The sequence below is a fragment of the Heloderma suspectum genome, chromosome 1 (genome assembly GCF_057233095.1).
Source record: "Heloderma suspectum isolate Gila_16-S chromosome 1, 16-S_ref, whole genome shotgun sequence".
Taxonomy (NCBI): Eukaryota; Metazoa; Chordata; class Lepidosauria; order Squamata; family Helodermatidae; genus Heloderma; species Heloderma suspectum.
In genome coordinates this window covers 11,161,837-11,180,202 of record NC_139458.1, presented here as the reverse complement: position 1 = coordinate 11,180,202, position 18,366 = coordinate 11,161,837, and the positions used below count along the sequence as shown (strand labels likewise).

The 18,366-nt window shown below is 46.8% G+C and overlaps 1 protein-coding gene across 10 annotated transcripts in view; it reads left to right on the top strand.

Annotated features, from left to right (window-relative positions):
* Positions 1–18,090, top strand: part of KTN1 (kinectin 1) — a 200,980-nt gene extending 182,890 nt beyond the window's left edge. For 5 of the 10 annotated variants that reach the window (XM_084835619.1, XM_084835628.1, XM_084835608.1 and 2 more), the window contains 9 exons: positions 3,641–3,730; positions 3,829–3,921; positions 8,423–8,494; positions 9,504–9,587; positions 9,795–9,878; positions 11,498–11,581; positions 13,319–13,411; positions 15,283–15,406; positions 17,531–18,090. In XM_084835619.1, coding sequence (XP_084691745.1) covers positions 3,641–3,730; positions 3,829–3,921; positions 8,423–8,494; positions 9,504–9,587; positions 9,795–9,878; positions 11,498–11,581; positions 13,319–13,411; positions 15,283–15,406; positions 17,531–17,535 — 729 coding nt within the window. In that variant the 3' untranslated portion in view covers positions 17,536–18,090. Of the gene's footprint in view, positions 1–3,640; positions 3,731–3,828; positions 3,922–8,422; positions 8,495–9,503; positions 9,588–9,794; positions 9,879–11,497; positions 11,582–13,318; positions 13,412–15,282; positions 15,407–17,530 lie in introns of those variants that run through there. The other 5 variants (XM_084835663.1, XM_084835671.1, XM_084835655.1 and 2 more) reach the window with 3 other exon arrangements.
* The last annotated feature ends 276 nt before the right edge of the window (positions 18,091–18,366 follow it).

Below are 18,366 nucleotides of genomic sequence, written 5' to 3'. Positions count from 1 at the left end.
ACCCAGAAGGTGTCTGGCCCCACCCATGCTGCTGGGCACACTCTGGACCTCGTTTTCTGTGCTGGATGGGGTGATAGTGATCTGAGAGTGGAGGAACTCTCTGTAGTTCCGTTGTCATGGACAGATCACTGCCTGGTGGGGTTTAGGCTTGCTGGCACTCGGAACCTCTGCAGGGGTGGAGGGCCAATTAAGACGGTCCGCCCCAGGAGGCTGATGGATCCGAATGGTTTCCTGACAGCTCTTGGGGATTTTCCCATTGCCTCAGCAGGCGATTCTGTCGAAGCCCTGGCCGATCTCTGGAATGGAGAAATGGCCAGGGCCGTGGACACAATCGCTCCTGAGCGTCCTCTCTGACGAAGTGGAGCCGCACCAGCACCCTGGTTTTCTAGGGAGCTGGCGGTGATGAAACGAGTGAGAAGATGACTGGAGCGACGTTGGCAGAAAACTCGGAGCGAATCCGATCGACACGGGCTAGAGCCTATTTGAAGGCCTACTCTGTGGCAATACGGGCAGCAAAGAGAATATTTTTTTCTGCCACTATTGCATCTGCAAACAGCCGTCCAGCAGAGCTGTTTTGAGTTTTTAGGGGTCTTTTGCACGCTAGCCCACAAGAAGATAATTTAAACCCCTCGACAGCCCACTGTGAACAATTTGCTCAGCACTTTGCAGACAAAATCGCTCGGATCTGCTCTGACTTGGATGCTATAGTTGCTACAGACCCAGTAGATGTAACTGTGGCCCCTGCTTGTCCAGTGTTGTTGGATACTTTTCAATTTGTACAGCCTGAGGATGTGGACAGGATCCTTGGAGAGGTGAGAGCCACCACGTGTGTTCTAGATCCTTGCCCTTCCTGGCTCATAAAAGCAGCCAGAGGTGGACTGGCCGAGTGGGTAAGGGGAGTGGTTAATGCCTCCCTTAGGCAAGGCAGAATTCCAGCCTGCCTGAAGGAGGCGGTGGTGAGACCTTTGTTAAAAAAGCCCTCCCTGAACCCCACTATATTGGATAATTATCGCCCAGTCTCCAATATTCCATTTCTGGGCAAGATATTGGAGCGCGTGGTGGCCTCCCAACTCCGGAGATTCCTGGATGAGACAGATTATCTAGATCCATTTCAATCTGGCTTCAGACCCGGTTATGGGACAGAAACAGCTTTGGTCGCCTTGGTGGATGACCTACGCCGGGAACTAGACAGGGGGCGTGTGTCCCTGTTGGTTCTGCTGGACCTCTCAGCGGCTTTCGATGCCATCGACCATGGTATCCTTCTGGGCCGCCTCGCTGGGATGGGACTTGGAGGCACTGTTTTACAGTGGCTCCATTCCTTTTTGGAGGGGCAGACCCAGAAGGTGGTGCTGGGGGACTCCTGTTCGACTCCCTGGCCATTGGCTTTGGGGTCCCTCAGGGTTCTGTTTTGTCCCCCATGCTATTTAACATATACATGAAACCACTGGGGGAGGTTGTCCGGAGTTTTGGGGGTCAGTGTCACCAGTACGCTGATGACACCCCACTCTACTTTTCCTTTCCATCTAATTCCAAGGAAGCTGTTGCGGTGCTGAACCGGTGTCTGTCGGCAGTAATGGACTGGATGAGGGCAAACAAATTGAAGCTTAATTCAGACAAGACAGAGGTGCTCCTGGTCAGTCGAAAGGTAGATCAGGGAATAGGGATACAGCTTGTGCTGGATGGGGTTACACTCCCCTTGAAGACACGGGTTCGCAGCTTGGGTGTGCTTCTGGTTTCAGCCCTGAGCCTGGATGCCCAGGTTTCAGTGGTGGCCAGGAGTACATTTGCACAGTTAAAGCGAGTGCGCCAGCTGCGCCCGCTCCTTGAGATGTCTGACTTGGCCACAGTGACACACACCTTAGTTACATCCCATCTGGATTACTGTAATGTGCTCTGCGTGGGGCTGCCTCAGAAGAGTGTTCGGAAACTTCAGCTGGTTCAAAGAGCTGCGGCCAGACTGCTGACTGGGGCTGGTTACAGGGAGCATACAACTCCCCTGTTAAAACAGCTTCTCTGGCTCCCAGTCTGTTTCCGGGCACAATTCAAAGTGCTGGTTATGTCCTATAAAGCTCTATACGCCTCGGGTCCAGGTTATCTGAAAGACCGTATTCTCCCCTATGAGCCTACTTGTGCCCTGAGATCTTCAGGGGAAGCCCTTCTCGCCATCCCACCATCATCACAGGCACGCCAGGTGGGAACGCGGGAGAGGGCCTTCTCGGTGGCTGCCCCAAGGCTCGGAAACTCCCTTCCCAGGGAGGCGAGAGTGGCACCCTCCTTGATATGTTTTAGTAGGCATGCAAAAACTTTTTTGTTTCAGCAGGCCTTTGGGGATAACTAGTCTGGACCTGGGAAAATGCGACGTATGGATACCATTTTTGTTGTTCTGGTTGTCTTTTAATGTTTTAATATCTTTACAATTTTAATATTGATGATTTCATTATATTTTTAACTTTTATATAGTTGTATTTATATTTCTGTTTATAGGTTTTAATTGTAGCAGTTTTAACGTTGTAAGGCCACCTTGATTCCCAGTTTTGGGGAAAAGGCGGGATATAAATAAATATAATAATAATAACAACAACAACAACAACAACATTTACACCCAGCTCTATGCCATGGACTTAGGGCTCCTTACTGTGGTTGCTCCAGAATCCTCCAAGGTTGTGTAATTTTAAACAATGGGTGCCAGAAGAAATCATTGTCCTTCTTCTCCTTCCCAAACATGGCACCCTCTGAATGTATATTGTACTCAGATTCTGTGGTCATCCCCACCATCCATCCAGACAGAATGACAGATGTAAAACAAAGAAAAAGAAAATTAGAACACTAGAACTTGCCTTCCTCCCAACACACACACACACGCGCGCGCGTGCACACACAGAGTGGGTGAGACAGACAAAATATCTACACTTAAGTAGTCTAGTAAGTTTATTTTATTTATTATTACATTTACATCCCACCTCTTTTACTCTTGCAAGGAGCCCAAGGCGGTTTCATAGTCCTCCTTCTCTCCACTCTATCCCCACGACAACCCGGTGAAGTAGGCTAGGTTGAGAGTCAGTGACTGACCCAACATCACGCAGTGAGCTTCATGGCCAAGTGAGGATTAGAATCCGGATGTACGGAGTCCCAGCCCAACACTCTATCCCCTACACTACACTGGCTCTCTAAGTCCTGTCTTTGCAGTGGGGGGGGGGGGAGGGATGTCTAGTTCCCATTACATTAATCCAGGGGTGCAGGACCTCTGGCTCAGGGGCCATGTCCAGCTGTTTGGGGTTTCTCAGGTGACCACTTCCCCTTTCCCCCCAACCACCGATCATTTGGTGAAGGTTTTTACCCAATTCCTCTCCTACGGCCTAGTTACTGACAGTAAGAGCGTTAAGCTAAAATATGCTGGTATTTTGGCCCCGCCCCTTTTGCCTTCAGCCCCGCCTACCATTGGAATGCAGCCCCTGGAAACTTTTCCAAAATGTAAATTGGCTCTCGGGCTGAAAGAGGTTCAGCGTCCCCACACTACTGGCAGTTCTCCTACATTAGAAGCATTCCAACATGCAGCCATAGACATTTTGACCAGAGCAAACTGGGGGCCTGGCCTTGCCAGCCTGCGCATCATGTACACGGAATCTTTTTGTCTCGACAGGCCATGGAGCAGAAGTTGAAGGAGGCAGACGAGTTGCATATCATGTTGCAGCAGGAGTGCGAGAAGTATAAAGTGGTCCTCGCAGAGACGGTAGGAAGAGTTTTGTACATTCTGGTTGTGCCCAGTGGAGTTTCCACCCACCTCTGTTTCCTGTGAGTGGTGAGGTAACTGAAATTCTGTGTTACTAGGAGGGAATTTTGCAACGGCTACAGAGGAGTGTGGAAGAGGAAGAGAGCAAATGGAAAATAAAAATTGAAGAATCGCAGAAGGAACTCCAACAGGTATGTTAGGAAGATACAGCTCTCAGAAATTCACTCAGGTTGTTCAGATGATCGGCAAGTGGGAGGAGGAGCCATCGTGGCTTCTTCCTCTGCCCCCCGCATGTGTTATGTGTGCGACTGCGATTTGCAAGATTACCCACGGTGCCGTGCGGGTTGCTGTGTTGTCCGAACCTGGCGTGGTGGGCATGGCTTCTTACCAATGCCACAACCCCACTACAAGCCACAGGTTGTGGTGTGGGTAAGAAGCCACCCCTGCCACATACTGCACCAGGTTCAAACAACGCAGGAACCCACGCTGCATCACAGGTAATTATTGTGCAAATCACAGTCACACACGTGGCAGGGGCAGGGTAAGAAGCCCCAATGGCTTCTTTTACTCTGTAATTGTCTGAACCTGGTCTCTGAGTCCCACCCCCACCTCCCTTGTAGCCACTGCATTTTGGCATCGAGGCGCAGCTACTTGGAGAACACTAGAATACTCTGCTCAGAGTTCAGCTGTTAACAGAAGGTGTCTTTTCACAGCTCCATGTTATGGTGTTTTACCTATTTAGAAAATGCATAGCCTGCCTCTCATCATAACAGTTCTTAAGATGGAGAACAAAAATAAGAAGATATAATTTAAAACCTCAAACCCCACCCCAGTTGAAGGAGGATATAGGCAGAAAAGAAAGCAATAAAACCAAATAGATATGTTAAAAAGAGATCTTCTTCCAAAGAAACGAGACTTTAAAAGAACAAAGGCCTGATAAGCTCTGATTAGGCAATTGGCTAGATAATTTGGGGGCCACCACTGAGAGACACCGCTCTACAGTGGCCATGAAACCTGACAGAAGATAAACTATTAGAAGATTCTGACCTGGATCTTTAACAGCTCCTTTGGGAGGTACCAGAGGTCAGCGGTAGAGCACCCGCTTTGCATGCAGGAGGTCCCAGGTTCAGTCCTTGGCATTTCCAGGTTAGAAGATCAGGTAGCCGGTGATAGGAAAGGGTCTCTCTGTGGCCAAGACCCTGTAGAGCAGCTCCCACTCAGAGCAGGCAATACTGGGCTTGATAGACAAAGACTCTGACCTTATGTAAGGTGTCTTCCTTGGTTTCTATGGAGTGTTTGAATGGGTGAAGGTGCTCTCTCAAGTATCCTGGACCCAGAACATAAAGGGTAAGTAGATGGGAAAGCTGACCTTTGCATGTAGCATAATACAGTGTGGGCAGGTTTCAGGCTTGCAGGATCTACTGGGTTTGTTTCTAGAACCCTGAGATCCACCAACCAGAGCCTGGTGCAAGAGACATAGGACTGGGGAATTCTAAGCTTAGGGATTTGTTTGAAGGCCAGAACTGAACAGAGCATCACGTTTGTAGCTCTATATCCAACACTGTCATTAAAGGCACAGGTGGACTCTGTGGCATGGAGCACCTTTTATCAGCTTAGGATTGTAGCTGGTGTATCAGCCTATCTGGGCAGAGATAGCCTAGCTACAATTATCCACAGTCTGGTAACCTCTCGTCTAGATTACTGTAATGGGGCTGCCTTTGAAAATGGTCTGGAAATTTCAGCTGGTCCAAAATAGGGCAGCAAGATTGTTAAAAGGACTGGCCCAATATGATCATATTACACCAGTGCTCTATGATCTATGCTGACTGCCACCATATGTCTGGGCCAAATTCAGAGTACCGGTATTAACTTATAAAACCCTGACCAGCTTGGGGCCAGGTTACCTGAAGGATCATCTCCTTCCATATATGCCTGCCCAGAACCTAAGATCATTGTCAGAGGCCCTTCTCTCACTGCCCCTGCTGAATGAGGAGAGGCCTTTTCAGTCATGGCACCCTGGTTGTGAAATGACCTTCTCGGAGAGGCTTGCCTGACACACCTCTGTTGTGGTCTTTTCAACACTAGGTGAAGGCCTTTTTATTTCACAAGCTTTTTAGCCCTTCAGTTTAAAAAATAGTGTTAGTGCATTTCTAGGTCTTTGCAATGCTGCTGGCTTTTCTGTTGGTTCCTACTTTGGTTTTATTCTGTTTCAAATTTATTTCTTAATATTATGTTTTACTCTGTTACTGTATTTTACGGTTTTAAGCTTTGCTTATAAACCCCCCAGACAGCTTCAGATAATGGACGGTGTAGAACTGTAATAAAATAAATAAATACATTATGATTTACTTTCTGCCCACCGCTGCCCTAACAGCTTATTGCAAACAAAACAGTAGCTGTGGTGGATCTTTCCACGGGGGGCGGGGGGATTACTTAGGGCAGGACTGTTGAACCTCAGGCCTGTGGGCCAAATCCAGCCTGCCTGGGGTCCCAATCCAGCCCTCCTGCATTTCCACTTCTCTTATCCCCTGACGGTTGATCATTTGCTGATTTCCCAGCTTCATGGAGGATAAGGCTATCAGTGGCTACTAGTCCGGATGGCTATATGCTTATATGCTGCCTGCAGTATCAGAGGCAGTGAGTCTATGTACACCAGTTGCTAGGGAGCATGTGTGGAAGGGTGCTGTTGCACTCGTGTCCTGCTTGTCGGTTTCCCATGGGCAGCTGTTTGGCCACTGTGAAGAGAATGCTGAACTAGATGGACCCTTGGTCTGATCCAGCAGGACTCTTCTGATGTTCTTACGTATGTTTTCCCCATTCTAAAAGGTTGAAGTGCTTCCCCTAAGCCTTAGTTGCTGGCAGGAAGAGCGTTAAGGCAAAATATGCTGCCCCACCCTGTTTCCCTTTCGCTCCGCCCACCACTGAGAACTCCGAATTGGATCTGGCCCTTGGGCTGAAAGTGGTTCAACATCCCTGACTTAGAGGCAGAAAGCATATTTTGCATCTGAAATGTTCCAGGCTCAGTCCCTGGCATCTCAGTTTAAAAGGTCCCAGTTTGCAGGACTGGAGAAGATCTCTGGGGAGACCTACTCCCAGTTCGAGGTGGCAATAGCAGGCTACGACCAGTGTTCTGACTTGAGGGGCATCGTATATTCAACATATGCTTTGAGTTTGTTGCAAGCAAGGCCCAGTCATGTCTCTTGCAAACAGTATCTTGTAGTAATACATGAACATCTCCAAGCAATCAGCCGAGCAATATGTGAGTTGGCAAATCCAGATACAAAAATAGTGATATGTTCTCAAAGTAATATCAAGAGGTTTAATCATGTAGGGGTTTTTTATGTGGCATTTCCATGGCTTTCCTTGCCTTCATCAGTATAAATTAATCTCTATAAGATGATTTTGGATTATGCATCCAGCAAGTGCTTTCTGAAGCCCACTTGATGCAAATGGGGAAGGGCTCATGGGTGATAACCCCCTCAAAGAGGAGGCTGGCAGCACTCCAGTGTTAACTAGCAAAGACCAGCTGCTACTGCATTATCTCTCCAGTAGAATTAAATGATCTGAGCTTAGTGGTTTCTAATTCATGAAGAGCCATCTCTGCTATTTCAACAAAGGAAGTTTGCTCTGATACAGAGAAACTGATGTGACCGTAACACTGATAGTGACCTTCCGGGTCACCAAGGCCAAAACATCCTCCCCCGAAAACCACCAAGATTTTTTTTTACAAAATCTGTTTCTTGTCTATGGGCAAGTAAAAATGCTGGGGCACCTTCCATAGGGGGAAAAGCTACAGTGTTTGTAGGGTTATTAATCTTCCACTGTATTATTAAGGGATGGGGAGAAAGTGGATTGGGATCTATCAGTAGATCGCTGGGTGATTTGCAGTACATCAGCAAACATGTCCAACTCTCAGTTGTTTAACAACAGCAATAACAAAATGACTTTTCTCACCTAAATGAAACTGCTGAAATGAAGAAAGCTTCAGATAACCAGGCCTGGACTTTTTCATAAAAGGACTGTGAGCTCAGTTCTGGTACTACAACAGAATTCTAAGGCTCAGAATGTGTTCAGAGGCACCTTGTTCGTTCATTCTAACTGTATGTCTTTTTCACCTGGCTCTGGTTAGTGGATCCTGGGTTTCTAATAAAAATACGAAGTGGATCCAGCGAGCCTGGTGTCTGCCCACCCTGATCTAGACCAAAGATTACTAATCGAGAGGGTGCAAGCATGAGGGAGGCTATAAAACTATCAATGATTTGGAGGGTGTGAATAGAGAAGCTTCTCCCTCTATCATAATACAAGGGGTAGTATCCAGTGTTAGTCCTATGTAGAGAAGACTTATTGAAATGAATGAGACTAACTTAAATCCCATTAATTTCCATGGGTCTGTTCTACCATTGGATACTACTCAAGAACTCTGCATCACCTGATGAAATGGACTGGCAGTAGATTCAGAACAGACACAAGGAAGCACAGTGGTCTTTTGTTAAAAGATCTAAAGCGGTTTACGGTAAAAACATAACATGAATTCAATAGCAGTAGCAACAAGAACATTCTGAAACCAATTGATGATGGAGGACACAGACTAGTAAAAGCATCCCCCACCAGCTGTCCATTAAAAGCCTTGAAGAATACAAAGTTCTCAACTTACCACCTGAATGACAAGTGTTTATATTTATCTAATTGCAGATGCACTCATCAGTCAGTCCTTTGGAGCAGGAAGTAGAAAGATTAAAGGAAGAAATCAAAGAAGTTGATTCTGTATGTTTCATTTTGTTTCATCTCTACATTAGAGTTATTTTCACTCCAAATTTATTATGAGGGTAGAATGGCCCAGTTCAATCCTGGTTTGAGATACCATCATTTATCAGACCAGGAATGAGCCTGCATAGACCCTCCTTTTCCTCCCCTCATGCACCTGACTTTGTTGAAGACTTCCTGGTTTCTTAAATCACAGTTTCCTATGATGCCTGAATTAGGAAACTGGTTTAACAGCAAGCCAGGATATTGAACCAGGATCTGTCTGAACCTGGCACAATCTATAAACTATAGATTAAATAGCAACCATTTTGTTCAGAATTTTTAAACATGGCCACTATGATATGAACAGTCAGTCACCTAATTTTAAGTTGTCAGGATTGGGCTTTTCAGTTTCATGCCCACCTGAAGTGTCAAGGAAGTAACTTAAAAGATGGATCAGACATTATTCTAATCAAGATGTAAAATGTTAACTAGGATTTTGACTAGTAAAATGTTAACTAGCAAGAGAAGACTAAAGGGAGATATGATAGCGCTGTTCAAGTACTTGAGAGGTTGTCACAGAGAGGAAGGCCAGGATCTCTTCTCGATCATCCCAGAGTGCAGGACACGGAATAAAGGGCTCAAGTTACAGGAAGCCAGATTCCTCCTGAACATCAGGAAAAACTTCCTGACTATCAGAGCAATATGACAATGGAGCCAATGACCTAGGGAGGTGGTGGGCTCTCCCACCCTAGAGGCATTCATGATGAAGCTGGGCAGCTACCTGTCAAGGATGCTCTGACTTGGATTCCTGCATTAAGCAGGGGGTTGGACTCAATGGTCTTATAGGCCCCTTCCAACCTTACTGTTCTATGATTCCTTGATTCCAGGCATCAATGAAGCTGGGGAATAATTACTACTTAAGTTTAATAGTAGACAGCTGACTTCTTCGCTTTTGAAGTTAACAAATGGAACTGTCTGAATGCAAAGTGAAAGCTTGCCTAACTTTGTGGCTTCCTTCCTTTTGTAGCTTAAAAAGGAGCGAGAGCATTTGGAGCATGAACTAGAGAAGGCAGAAATCGAGCGATCGACGTATGTTTCAGAAGTCCGAGAGGTAAATCACCCATTGAAACACTACAACCATTTTTGCTCCCCCCACCCCCCAGCATGAATTTGGTTAGTCCAAGAATGAAATGCTTGCTTGGTAAAGGAACTGGGGCGTTTCTTTGCTTGTGATGTCAAGACACACTGAGCAGCTGCAGCGGGGAAAGGGGGGACCTAAGGAGATGCATCCTAAAGCCTCTGACAAACTTCATTTCAGCTCAAAGATCTGTTGACTGAATTGCAGAAAAAACTTGATGATTCATATTCTGAAGCAGTAAGGCAGAATGAAGAGCTAAATTTGGTAAGAGGCCTGTCCTCCATGGAGTATGTCTATTCCAGAGTGGAGAAACTTTTCCAAGTCCTCTCTGTCTGCTAACCCCTTCAGCTCGGCCTTTGTCCACTGCAACCACTTTTATAGCCTTTCTCTTGCCTTTTCATAACAACATGACAAGTATTTTTTCACCCTCCTTGCCTTAAGCCTTCATGTTCCCATAGCTTGTGAATTTGGAAAACTGCTCCCACAGAAGTGGCCTTAGCTGCAGGTGTGGAATTCCTGGTTGATCTAAATTAGGCTTTAGACAAGACCAGTGAGACTTATAGAGGGTTTGGGGTGGGGTCTGTTTAGGAGTGCACATTTCTTTTGAAGGAAGTGCCATTGCTGAAGGGTAGAACTTTGGAACATGCAAGTAGCACAGAACACAGGATAGTGTAACTTATGTGCTTGTAGAAGGCTTGTCCTTTTGAGTTGTACCCAGTGTTAGTCCTACTTAGGGTAGATCCATTGGAATGAATGGGACTTAAGTTAGACTGACATTGGATACAATTCTCTGTCTCCATCGAAACTGATTGAACACGGAGGCTGAGGCCACCAAAGGCCATACTCGACAGGAGGGAAGGGAATAACTGGATGCTCTGTATCAGTTGTCATGGGTTTGAAAAGCCAGGCTGAGACTGGAGTTCCTTCTGGTAATAAAAGCCTCTGCTGCTTGGTGGAAGAAGAGCATGGTTGGGCATAGAGGAGAGACCAGACCAGCCAACCCCTTCCTTAGCTGAGCAATCTGGAGTTGTAATGCCTAGGGGCTGTTGGAAATGGCTTTCATATACTGTATGGCTTCATTTGAAATTCCGTAACAGGTTGAATTCAAGTCACTTGCAACACAGTTTTAGTGAGTCTTCCAGAACAAAGAAAGAAAGTTTGAGCCCCCTCAGGGGAAGTTAACGTTTCAGTTTCAGGATTATTTTGACTGGGGAAATGCCACCTCCACCCTCCACTCCGTCATTCTCTTTGGGAGAATATGGTTTCAGCGCTGTGTGTCTCCCCCATGTAGAGGTCTGTTTTTATTTGCACCTTGGAAAAAGTCTGAAACTGACCAGATACTCAATTTTGGAGAGGAGGTCCTGATGCCTTTAGAGCCATTGATTTGGAAAGAACAAAACAGTGCCAGGTGCATAGGAACAGAGTGATGGGAAATACTAGCAGTTCTAACTGGCTCATCGAAGTTACTTAAAGTGATAGCCTTGTCCAGTCCTTGGGAAAATGATGCCAGACAGGACAAATGTCTATGGCTTTGGTCAACTTGCTCTTCCGTTGGCCTTAAGCTGAACACCAGTGATCAGTGAAATAGACACATATTTGTGAAAAGCCTTGTGCAAATTCACTGGTAATGCTGGCGAGGCATTGTGATCGGGAATCCATTTAGGGTTCTCTCACTGATTCTGACCTCTATTTCAGGCTTCTCTAGTTGTCTCACCCCTTTTCATCTACTCTGCTGATGGGATCTCTTACCGCCTGATCCTCTTTGTAGTACACTTGACTAACCTCCACTGTGTGTGTGAACTTGTACTTGTCTCTGACTCCTCCCAAGCACTGCTCTAACCCAAGGAGGATGTGCTCAGCCAACATTGCCTTATCTCTTGCAGCTGAAAACCCAGTTGAACGAGACGTTATCCAAACTCAAAACTGATCAGAGCGAGAGGCAGAATCTAGCTGTTGACTTGCCTAAGGTAAGGAATTTGAACCTCGTGCTGCTGCTGATTTGTCTGCCTAGGGAGCCAGTGGTCAGCCTCTTCTAGATGGTGTTCCATTCTGCCCTGAAGGACCTTGTCAACATTCTGGGGGAGCTCATAGATACAGCTTTATCACTGGAACACATAGCAGCAGGGAAGGTTGCTATGCCAGCTGTACTTCTCCTGGACAGAGGCTTGTCACAATCACCTACAATTCAGTAACTTTTCAGGCTAGATGACTTCAATGCATTTTGTGTGAGGCAGCCTTTTGAAGGCTGTTTAGAAACACCAGCTCAGAATGCTGCTTCTAGGTGATGAATAGGGGTCTGCCCTCTGGGAACATGCCTCACCAGTTCTCCAACAGCTTCCCTGGCCACTAGTCTGTTTCCAAGCTCAGCTCAATCCACTAGTGCTCATTTGTAAAGCCCTTGTGACCTGGGTACCTGAAGGATGGCCTTCTCCCATGTCTGGATATTCAGATGGTCTTCTGAGATGCTACCCTGGTTGTCACTATCATCGGCAATCAGGCAGATCATGACTGGGGAAATGGACTTTGAGTTATGGAGCTTTGCCTTTGGAACACTCTCCCCAGAGAGACCCGCCTGGCACCTACTCTCAAGTCTTTTTGGTGGCAGGCAAAGGTCTTTTTCACCCCTGGTTAATTCTGGGTGCATCTGGCAGCTGTGACTTTATGCTGCTTGCGTTTCTGTCTTACTGTTTGTTTTAATTTATGGTTTCAATTTTGAAGGTTTGTTAACCTGCCCTGACAGCATTCATGTTGAACAGCAGGATAATTTCTAAATGAAATAAATCGCTTCCGATGTGCAGATGAAAGCTTCTCATGGTTTAACGCAGCCTTCCCCGATGTGGTGCCTTCCAGGTGTGTTGGACTACAACTCCCATCATGCCAGCTGAGGGATTATGGCAGCGGTAGTCCAGCACATCTAGAGGGCACCAGGCTGGTGACATTTGGGTTAAGCCCTGTACTTGCTGCTCTGGATCTCTGGCTCCTGAGTAGGGATGGGCGAGAGATTCGCTCAGTCGAAGGTTCTTTTTACAGATTTATGCGATCCACACCTTCCAAAACCAAATGCGGAAATAGGCACAATTTATGGTCGGAAATCCATCCATTTCTGGGTTTGCGCTGCATTCTGCGGAAGGAAAGAAATGCACACATTTGGAAAATGTGCAACCGCCCCTCCCACTGCATACACTTCTAAAATGTGTGCAAACATGCTTTAGTCCATAGGAGAATGCATCCATTAACATGTCCATTTTCAAAATGTGCACAAAGACACGCATGGGTTTTTTCCCGTTTAAAAACCCCCCAAATTTGGTTGGAACCAGGACAGAACGGACTCGGAGGTAGGAAAATAAGGATGTCTGTTGGAAAAGATTTGACAAACCCATCCACCCCTACTCTTGGGATCGTTTCTCACACAGGGCAAACCCAGGGAGCTGTAACCAGCCCTAGTTTCCCGGCTTGAATGAACCTGCATTGTACATGTGTTTGCAAATGCAACCATTGCATTCATACTGTGTATTTTTAGACAGTCACCTAAAATTGTAATGCAGTGTATGATTAGCCTTCCCCACTAAAAAATCCTTGGCATTTTGCCTTTCTGCCCTGTCCTGGAAATCCTCTGGTTGCCACTCCAGGTAGCCCACTGTGATGCATGGTGCTTTAATTTATTAAATTACGAATATATTTTAATCTGCTGCTTTTCCTTTAAGGCCCAGGAATCGCTGCTGACTCTAGAAAAGGAAATAGGAAAAGCTGCTGGGGACACAAATGTGATAGAGAACAGTGACGCCTGCTCACAAATGGTGAGTGTTTGCTCGGGCATGGGAACAGAATGCCATGTGCTGTGCACAGCTGTCGCCAGAATCCTTTACCTGCCCTTGAAACTGCAGCAGTGTTCATTGGTATGGCAGTCAAAGGGTGAGGACTAGCAACTTAAAGGTTTGGAGTTTGAGTCGGACATGACTGAACGACTGAACAACAACAACAACTGCATCACTTGGGCTCAACTTGTAGAACAGAAGGTGCATCCAGACAAAGCATCCAGACAATCCCTCCATTGCCTGGCTTCAGTCACAGAATTTTATGGAGAGAGCCAGATGATGATGTCATCCACTTCTAACCCTCGTGTATTTCCCAAATGCTTTGCCTGTCTTTCTTCTTACTGCAAAATAACTGCACAATGCCTTCCAATAGGTAGTGTTAGGAGCCCTCTGTCTTGAAGAGCCCAGGAATGCAGGAGCCGGATCCAGTCCTTGTGACAGAACATAGCTTTTCCCCTATTTGGCATCGCTTTATGCCTGAACAGCCCAACTGTTGAGGACCAAGCCTCAACATCAGCGAAGAGCCTCCTTTGGATGTCTACAGGTGGTACACGGCAGTGCCCTGTGCTGGCTTGAGTCTGGGCTTCATGCCTCTTGATCAGGGGTGGGCAGAAGGTAGATCTCTGGGAGATTTGCAGCCGATTGTCAAGGATTTCTGACTCACAGTGGTTTAACAATAGCAGCAACAGGAACAAATGACTCCCCCCGCCTCCCCCCGGTAAATCATGCTGCTGAAATGAAGGTAGTTTTGAATAACGTTTTGTGTGGAAGTACTATTGAGCTCCATTCGCTTCTGGTACTTAAAACTGATTTCTGGACTCAGAACCCTTTAATTCCAAATGTATAACTTTTGCACCAGGCTCTGACTGGTGGATCTTGGAGTTCTAGTAAAAAAACAAGGTAGATCCCACAAGCCTGAGTTCTGCCAACCCTTACTGAAGTCTAGATGAATAGAACTGGCCAATGGCCTTGTGCTACCCTGTCCTACCAGCAGATGTCAGGGTGGTAACAGGGTGGCAAGCCAATCACTCTTTAGTAGGGATGTACAAGAATTTTGTCTCAGTTTGCAAATCACCCGAGCTCGGCCCGCTTGCAAACCTGTGAATGAATTTTTTTGAGAAATGTTTGCACATTCCCGACCTTGCAATCGCACTCGAAAAATGTGTATTTTTTTGAAAATGTGCACTTGAAAAAGCGCATCTTTAAAAACACACACACACAGACACACACACACGCACATTTTCACGCTTTAATCAATGGGGGGAAGTGTGCATTTCTGAAAAATGCACACCGAGAAGCACACTTTTCCGGTTCAAACGAACCAAACAGATCGCAAGTGAAAATGGGAGTGAGCCAAACGGAGCCTCGAAATGAATTTCTGAGGTCTTGAACATCCCTGGTCCTCCCATCCTGAATTTTTAGCATATAACGCTGCCCTGCCTTGCCCATTGTATTTAAATAAAGATGGAACCTGGTGGAGAAAACCTGGAGCTCTCTTCCTCTGCCTCTGGGGTTTGTACACACACCTGTCCACATGGGGGGGGGGGTAGAAAGTCCCCAGCCTGTGCCTTGGACTCGGCACTTGAGGAGCATAAGGGCCGAGGGCTGACCAAGAGCCCGGGGGGGGGTATGAGCCTTTTGGGCTACGTGCTGGGGCTTGTGTAGGAGAACGGCTGAGGTGTGTAAGTGGGTGCCCTTGAGTGTGAGGATCCTGTGAAGGCCCAGCCTGTATCTGGACGTTTAACATCCGTTCCCCCTGCTGCCGCTGCCACACCCCTCCCCCCGCCCCTCTGTCCCTTCCATGCTATTGGTGACGTGTCCTTCATTAGCCACTTTTGCCCCTCTCGTTTCAGGCCGGGCCCGACAAAAGCCTCAGCGTAGCTGTGAGTCTAAGCCAGGATGTTGCCCGCCTCAAGAAGCTGCTTGCCTCCGTCAGCCACATGCTCACAAAGGGAAAGGAACACTACCAGCTACTAGGTAGGAGAGTCTGCATTTCCTGGGGTGTGGGGGATTGTGCTGGAGGGTGAAGAGGAACGTGGGTGAGGACCCAGCCCGGTTTCCACACAGCAGCAGAATGAGGTGTTAAGGTGGAGTGTACCACTTCCGGGCTGCAGGCAGGGATGCCACTGTTGAATCTTCACATAACATAGCACATCAGGAAGAATGGCTCCCAACCAGCCCATTCCTGTTCATGCTATATTTTTTTTCTTGTCAATAGGAGAACATTCCAGCACTTCCTCCACCCCCCCCCCCGAAGTCTGAAGTGGTACAGTCCACTATACCACCTCCAGCCTCTGCTACAGGGATGGGGAACCTGGCCACCCCATCCAGGACACAGAGGCCTGCCTCAGGCAAGGCCCACCCCCTCCGAGAAGGGAGAGGGGACGGGAGGGTAGCTGTGCCGCCTCTCAGAGGGCACTTTGTTCCTCCCTCGCCTTCCCGCGTCAGGGAAGAGCAGGTAGAGCGAAGCTGGCTCGGGGCTCAGCCAGTGCCTTGAAGCAGGGTCTGTTTCACGCCTCCCTCGTGTTTCCCGATTGGGAAAGGTGCAAGAGGAGTGAGGCCAGTGACTCCTCTATGCAGAGAGAGTCAGGGCGCGATGGTTCTGCGCCTCTTGGTGCAACAAAAAAAGGAGTCCCTTTCTCTGTGTAGAGAGAGACGCAGAGAAAGGGGTCCCTCTCTCTGTATGGATCACTCCATGCCTCTCGGCGCAAGGAGAAAGAAAAGGGGGTGGGCTAATGTCAGGAGGCGTGGTTTGGGGGAGGGGCTTCAGTAGGGAGACTGCCCCCGAGGTCATCTGCCCCCGGGAGGTGTCCCTGGAGGCAACCTGGCCCTCAGAACAACCCAGTTCCCCATCCTGGCTCTGCTACTACATTCTTCTGCATGAACAGGCTGGTGCTCAGCAGCTCCATATTCTGGGTCTGAACTGATCGCCCTGTTTGGCTGGAAAGGAATCTTTCCCCTGGGTTAAATTGCTCACGTGTCCTGGTAGGGATGTGCGAGAATTTCATTCCTGTTGTGAACCCTGAATGTAAACGTGAGCAGGAGCGTGATTCTCAGGAAATGTTCACCATTTCCTGAGCTTGCATGCACGTTCAAAAGTGTGCCCTTGCACAAGAGCACACTTCCAAAGACACGTTCCCCCCCCAAAGCATTTTCACACTTTAGCCTGTAGGGGGAAAGTGTGCATTTAGAGAGCATGCTTGGAAAAGGGCGTGTTTCTCGTGTTTGAACATTCACACTTTTTCTGTTCGGGGCGGGGGGAAGACGGTCGCATTTGGGAGTGAGAACAAGGCAAGACAAGCATCGAAGTGGGAAAGGGGTCCAGCTTGAACGTGGCTCATTCTGCCACTCCTAGAGCCTTGGGAACTGGCTGCTCCCCCCTGCTTTGTGCAGCTTGACCTTCTTGCATGAGCCATCTGTTTGTGTTTACTAAAGCCATGGCTGGAATCGTACTGAGCTGCTCTGAACTGGGGTCAGTTCCTCTCTGTCTTATGCGGATGGAGCATCCACAGGTCTTTCTTTCCCAGCTCTGATTGCAGTGGGTTGTTTTCAGGGAGCCAAAATTAATTGTGAGGAAGGACAGCCCATTCTGGCCCTTGGATTGGTCTCATTTTCCAACTCCCATTTGTAAATGCAGACCCTGGAATTGATAATTCAGTTCATGACAGTCTGGGTTGTGGGTTTTCACACTGTGTGTATATTTTGATAGCGATCATCTCCACAAAAGGGAAATTTGAAACTCAGATTTTGAATTTATCATTAACTGTGGATATTCACTGATTTTGAATTTGGGCTTGACATTTGCCTCCTGATCCGAGTTCTGAGGTTTAAGATAGCCGTCCATTTTGAATATTGGAAAGCGGGGGGTGGGGTGGGGGGGTCTTCTTAAAAACCTGTATTTCTATAAAAACAAAATTAAGTACTGCTGGTCCTTTATCTCTCCTGCTTTTTCGTCTTATTATAAATTATGTGTAACACGACTGTACTCTGAAATTATGACTCCTTTTTCTGTTTATATAAATAAAAATATTTTGCGGTAGTTTTCTTCTCCCACCCTCTGAACTTATCTTTGTTTTTTGTTTTGTTTTTTCTTGTTTGCAGAATGAAATCATGGGGAGAGCGTTAACTTGGGGGTAGCAGAAGGCACTGTATTTTATATTTTGCCAAATGAAAGCCTTATTTATGTGTTCGCCCTTTCTACTTCGTCACACACCGAACAGAGTTTTGTCTTTTCTACTCCTTGTTAGACTACTGATTTAAACAAGATGATGAAGAAAGACTCTGCAGACACCTCCAGAGTTTTAGTTTTATAATAAATAATTAAAAAAAAAACCAGTTTGGATAATTAGAGCTTTATGTTCCTGGAGCTACAGTAAACGTGTAACCTTTTATCTTTGCTATGCTCAGTAAAACCTGTTCAGACACACACCTGACGTGGTAACAGCAGCAGTGAACAATAACATTTTAATACTGATGGTCTATGCTGTTTTACTTAGAAACATTTTGGGGAGTAGCAGCCTCTGACTTCCACCTTCAAGTAAACACTCCTCCTCCTCCTCTCTCTCTCTCTCTCTCTCTCTCCTTTTTTTTTTGGGTTGCTATTGTAATCAGTTTTTGTAATGGTGTCGGCGAATAAAGGGATGCTTATTACTCAGACTCTACTGTTGTGTGCTTGATACGGAATTTTCTAAAGGAAGATGGGCACCTTCTGCCCATCTAAGATGTGAATATTTTATTGATTGATTGATAAGATTTATTAGCTGCCCATCTGGCCGGCTACCCAGCCACTCTAGGCGGCGTACAATACAAATAACAGCACAAAATACAACAAATTTACATAATCAACTGAACAAAACAACATTGCTCTAAAAAAATCCTTAACCCACCCCAAATGCCTGCCTGAACAGCCAGGTTTTCAAAGCCTGGTGGAAGCTCAT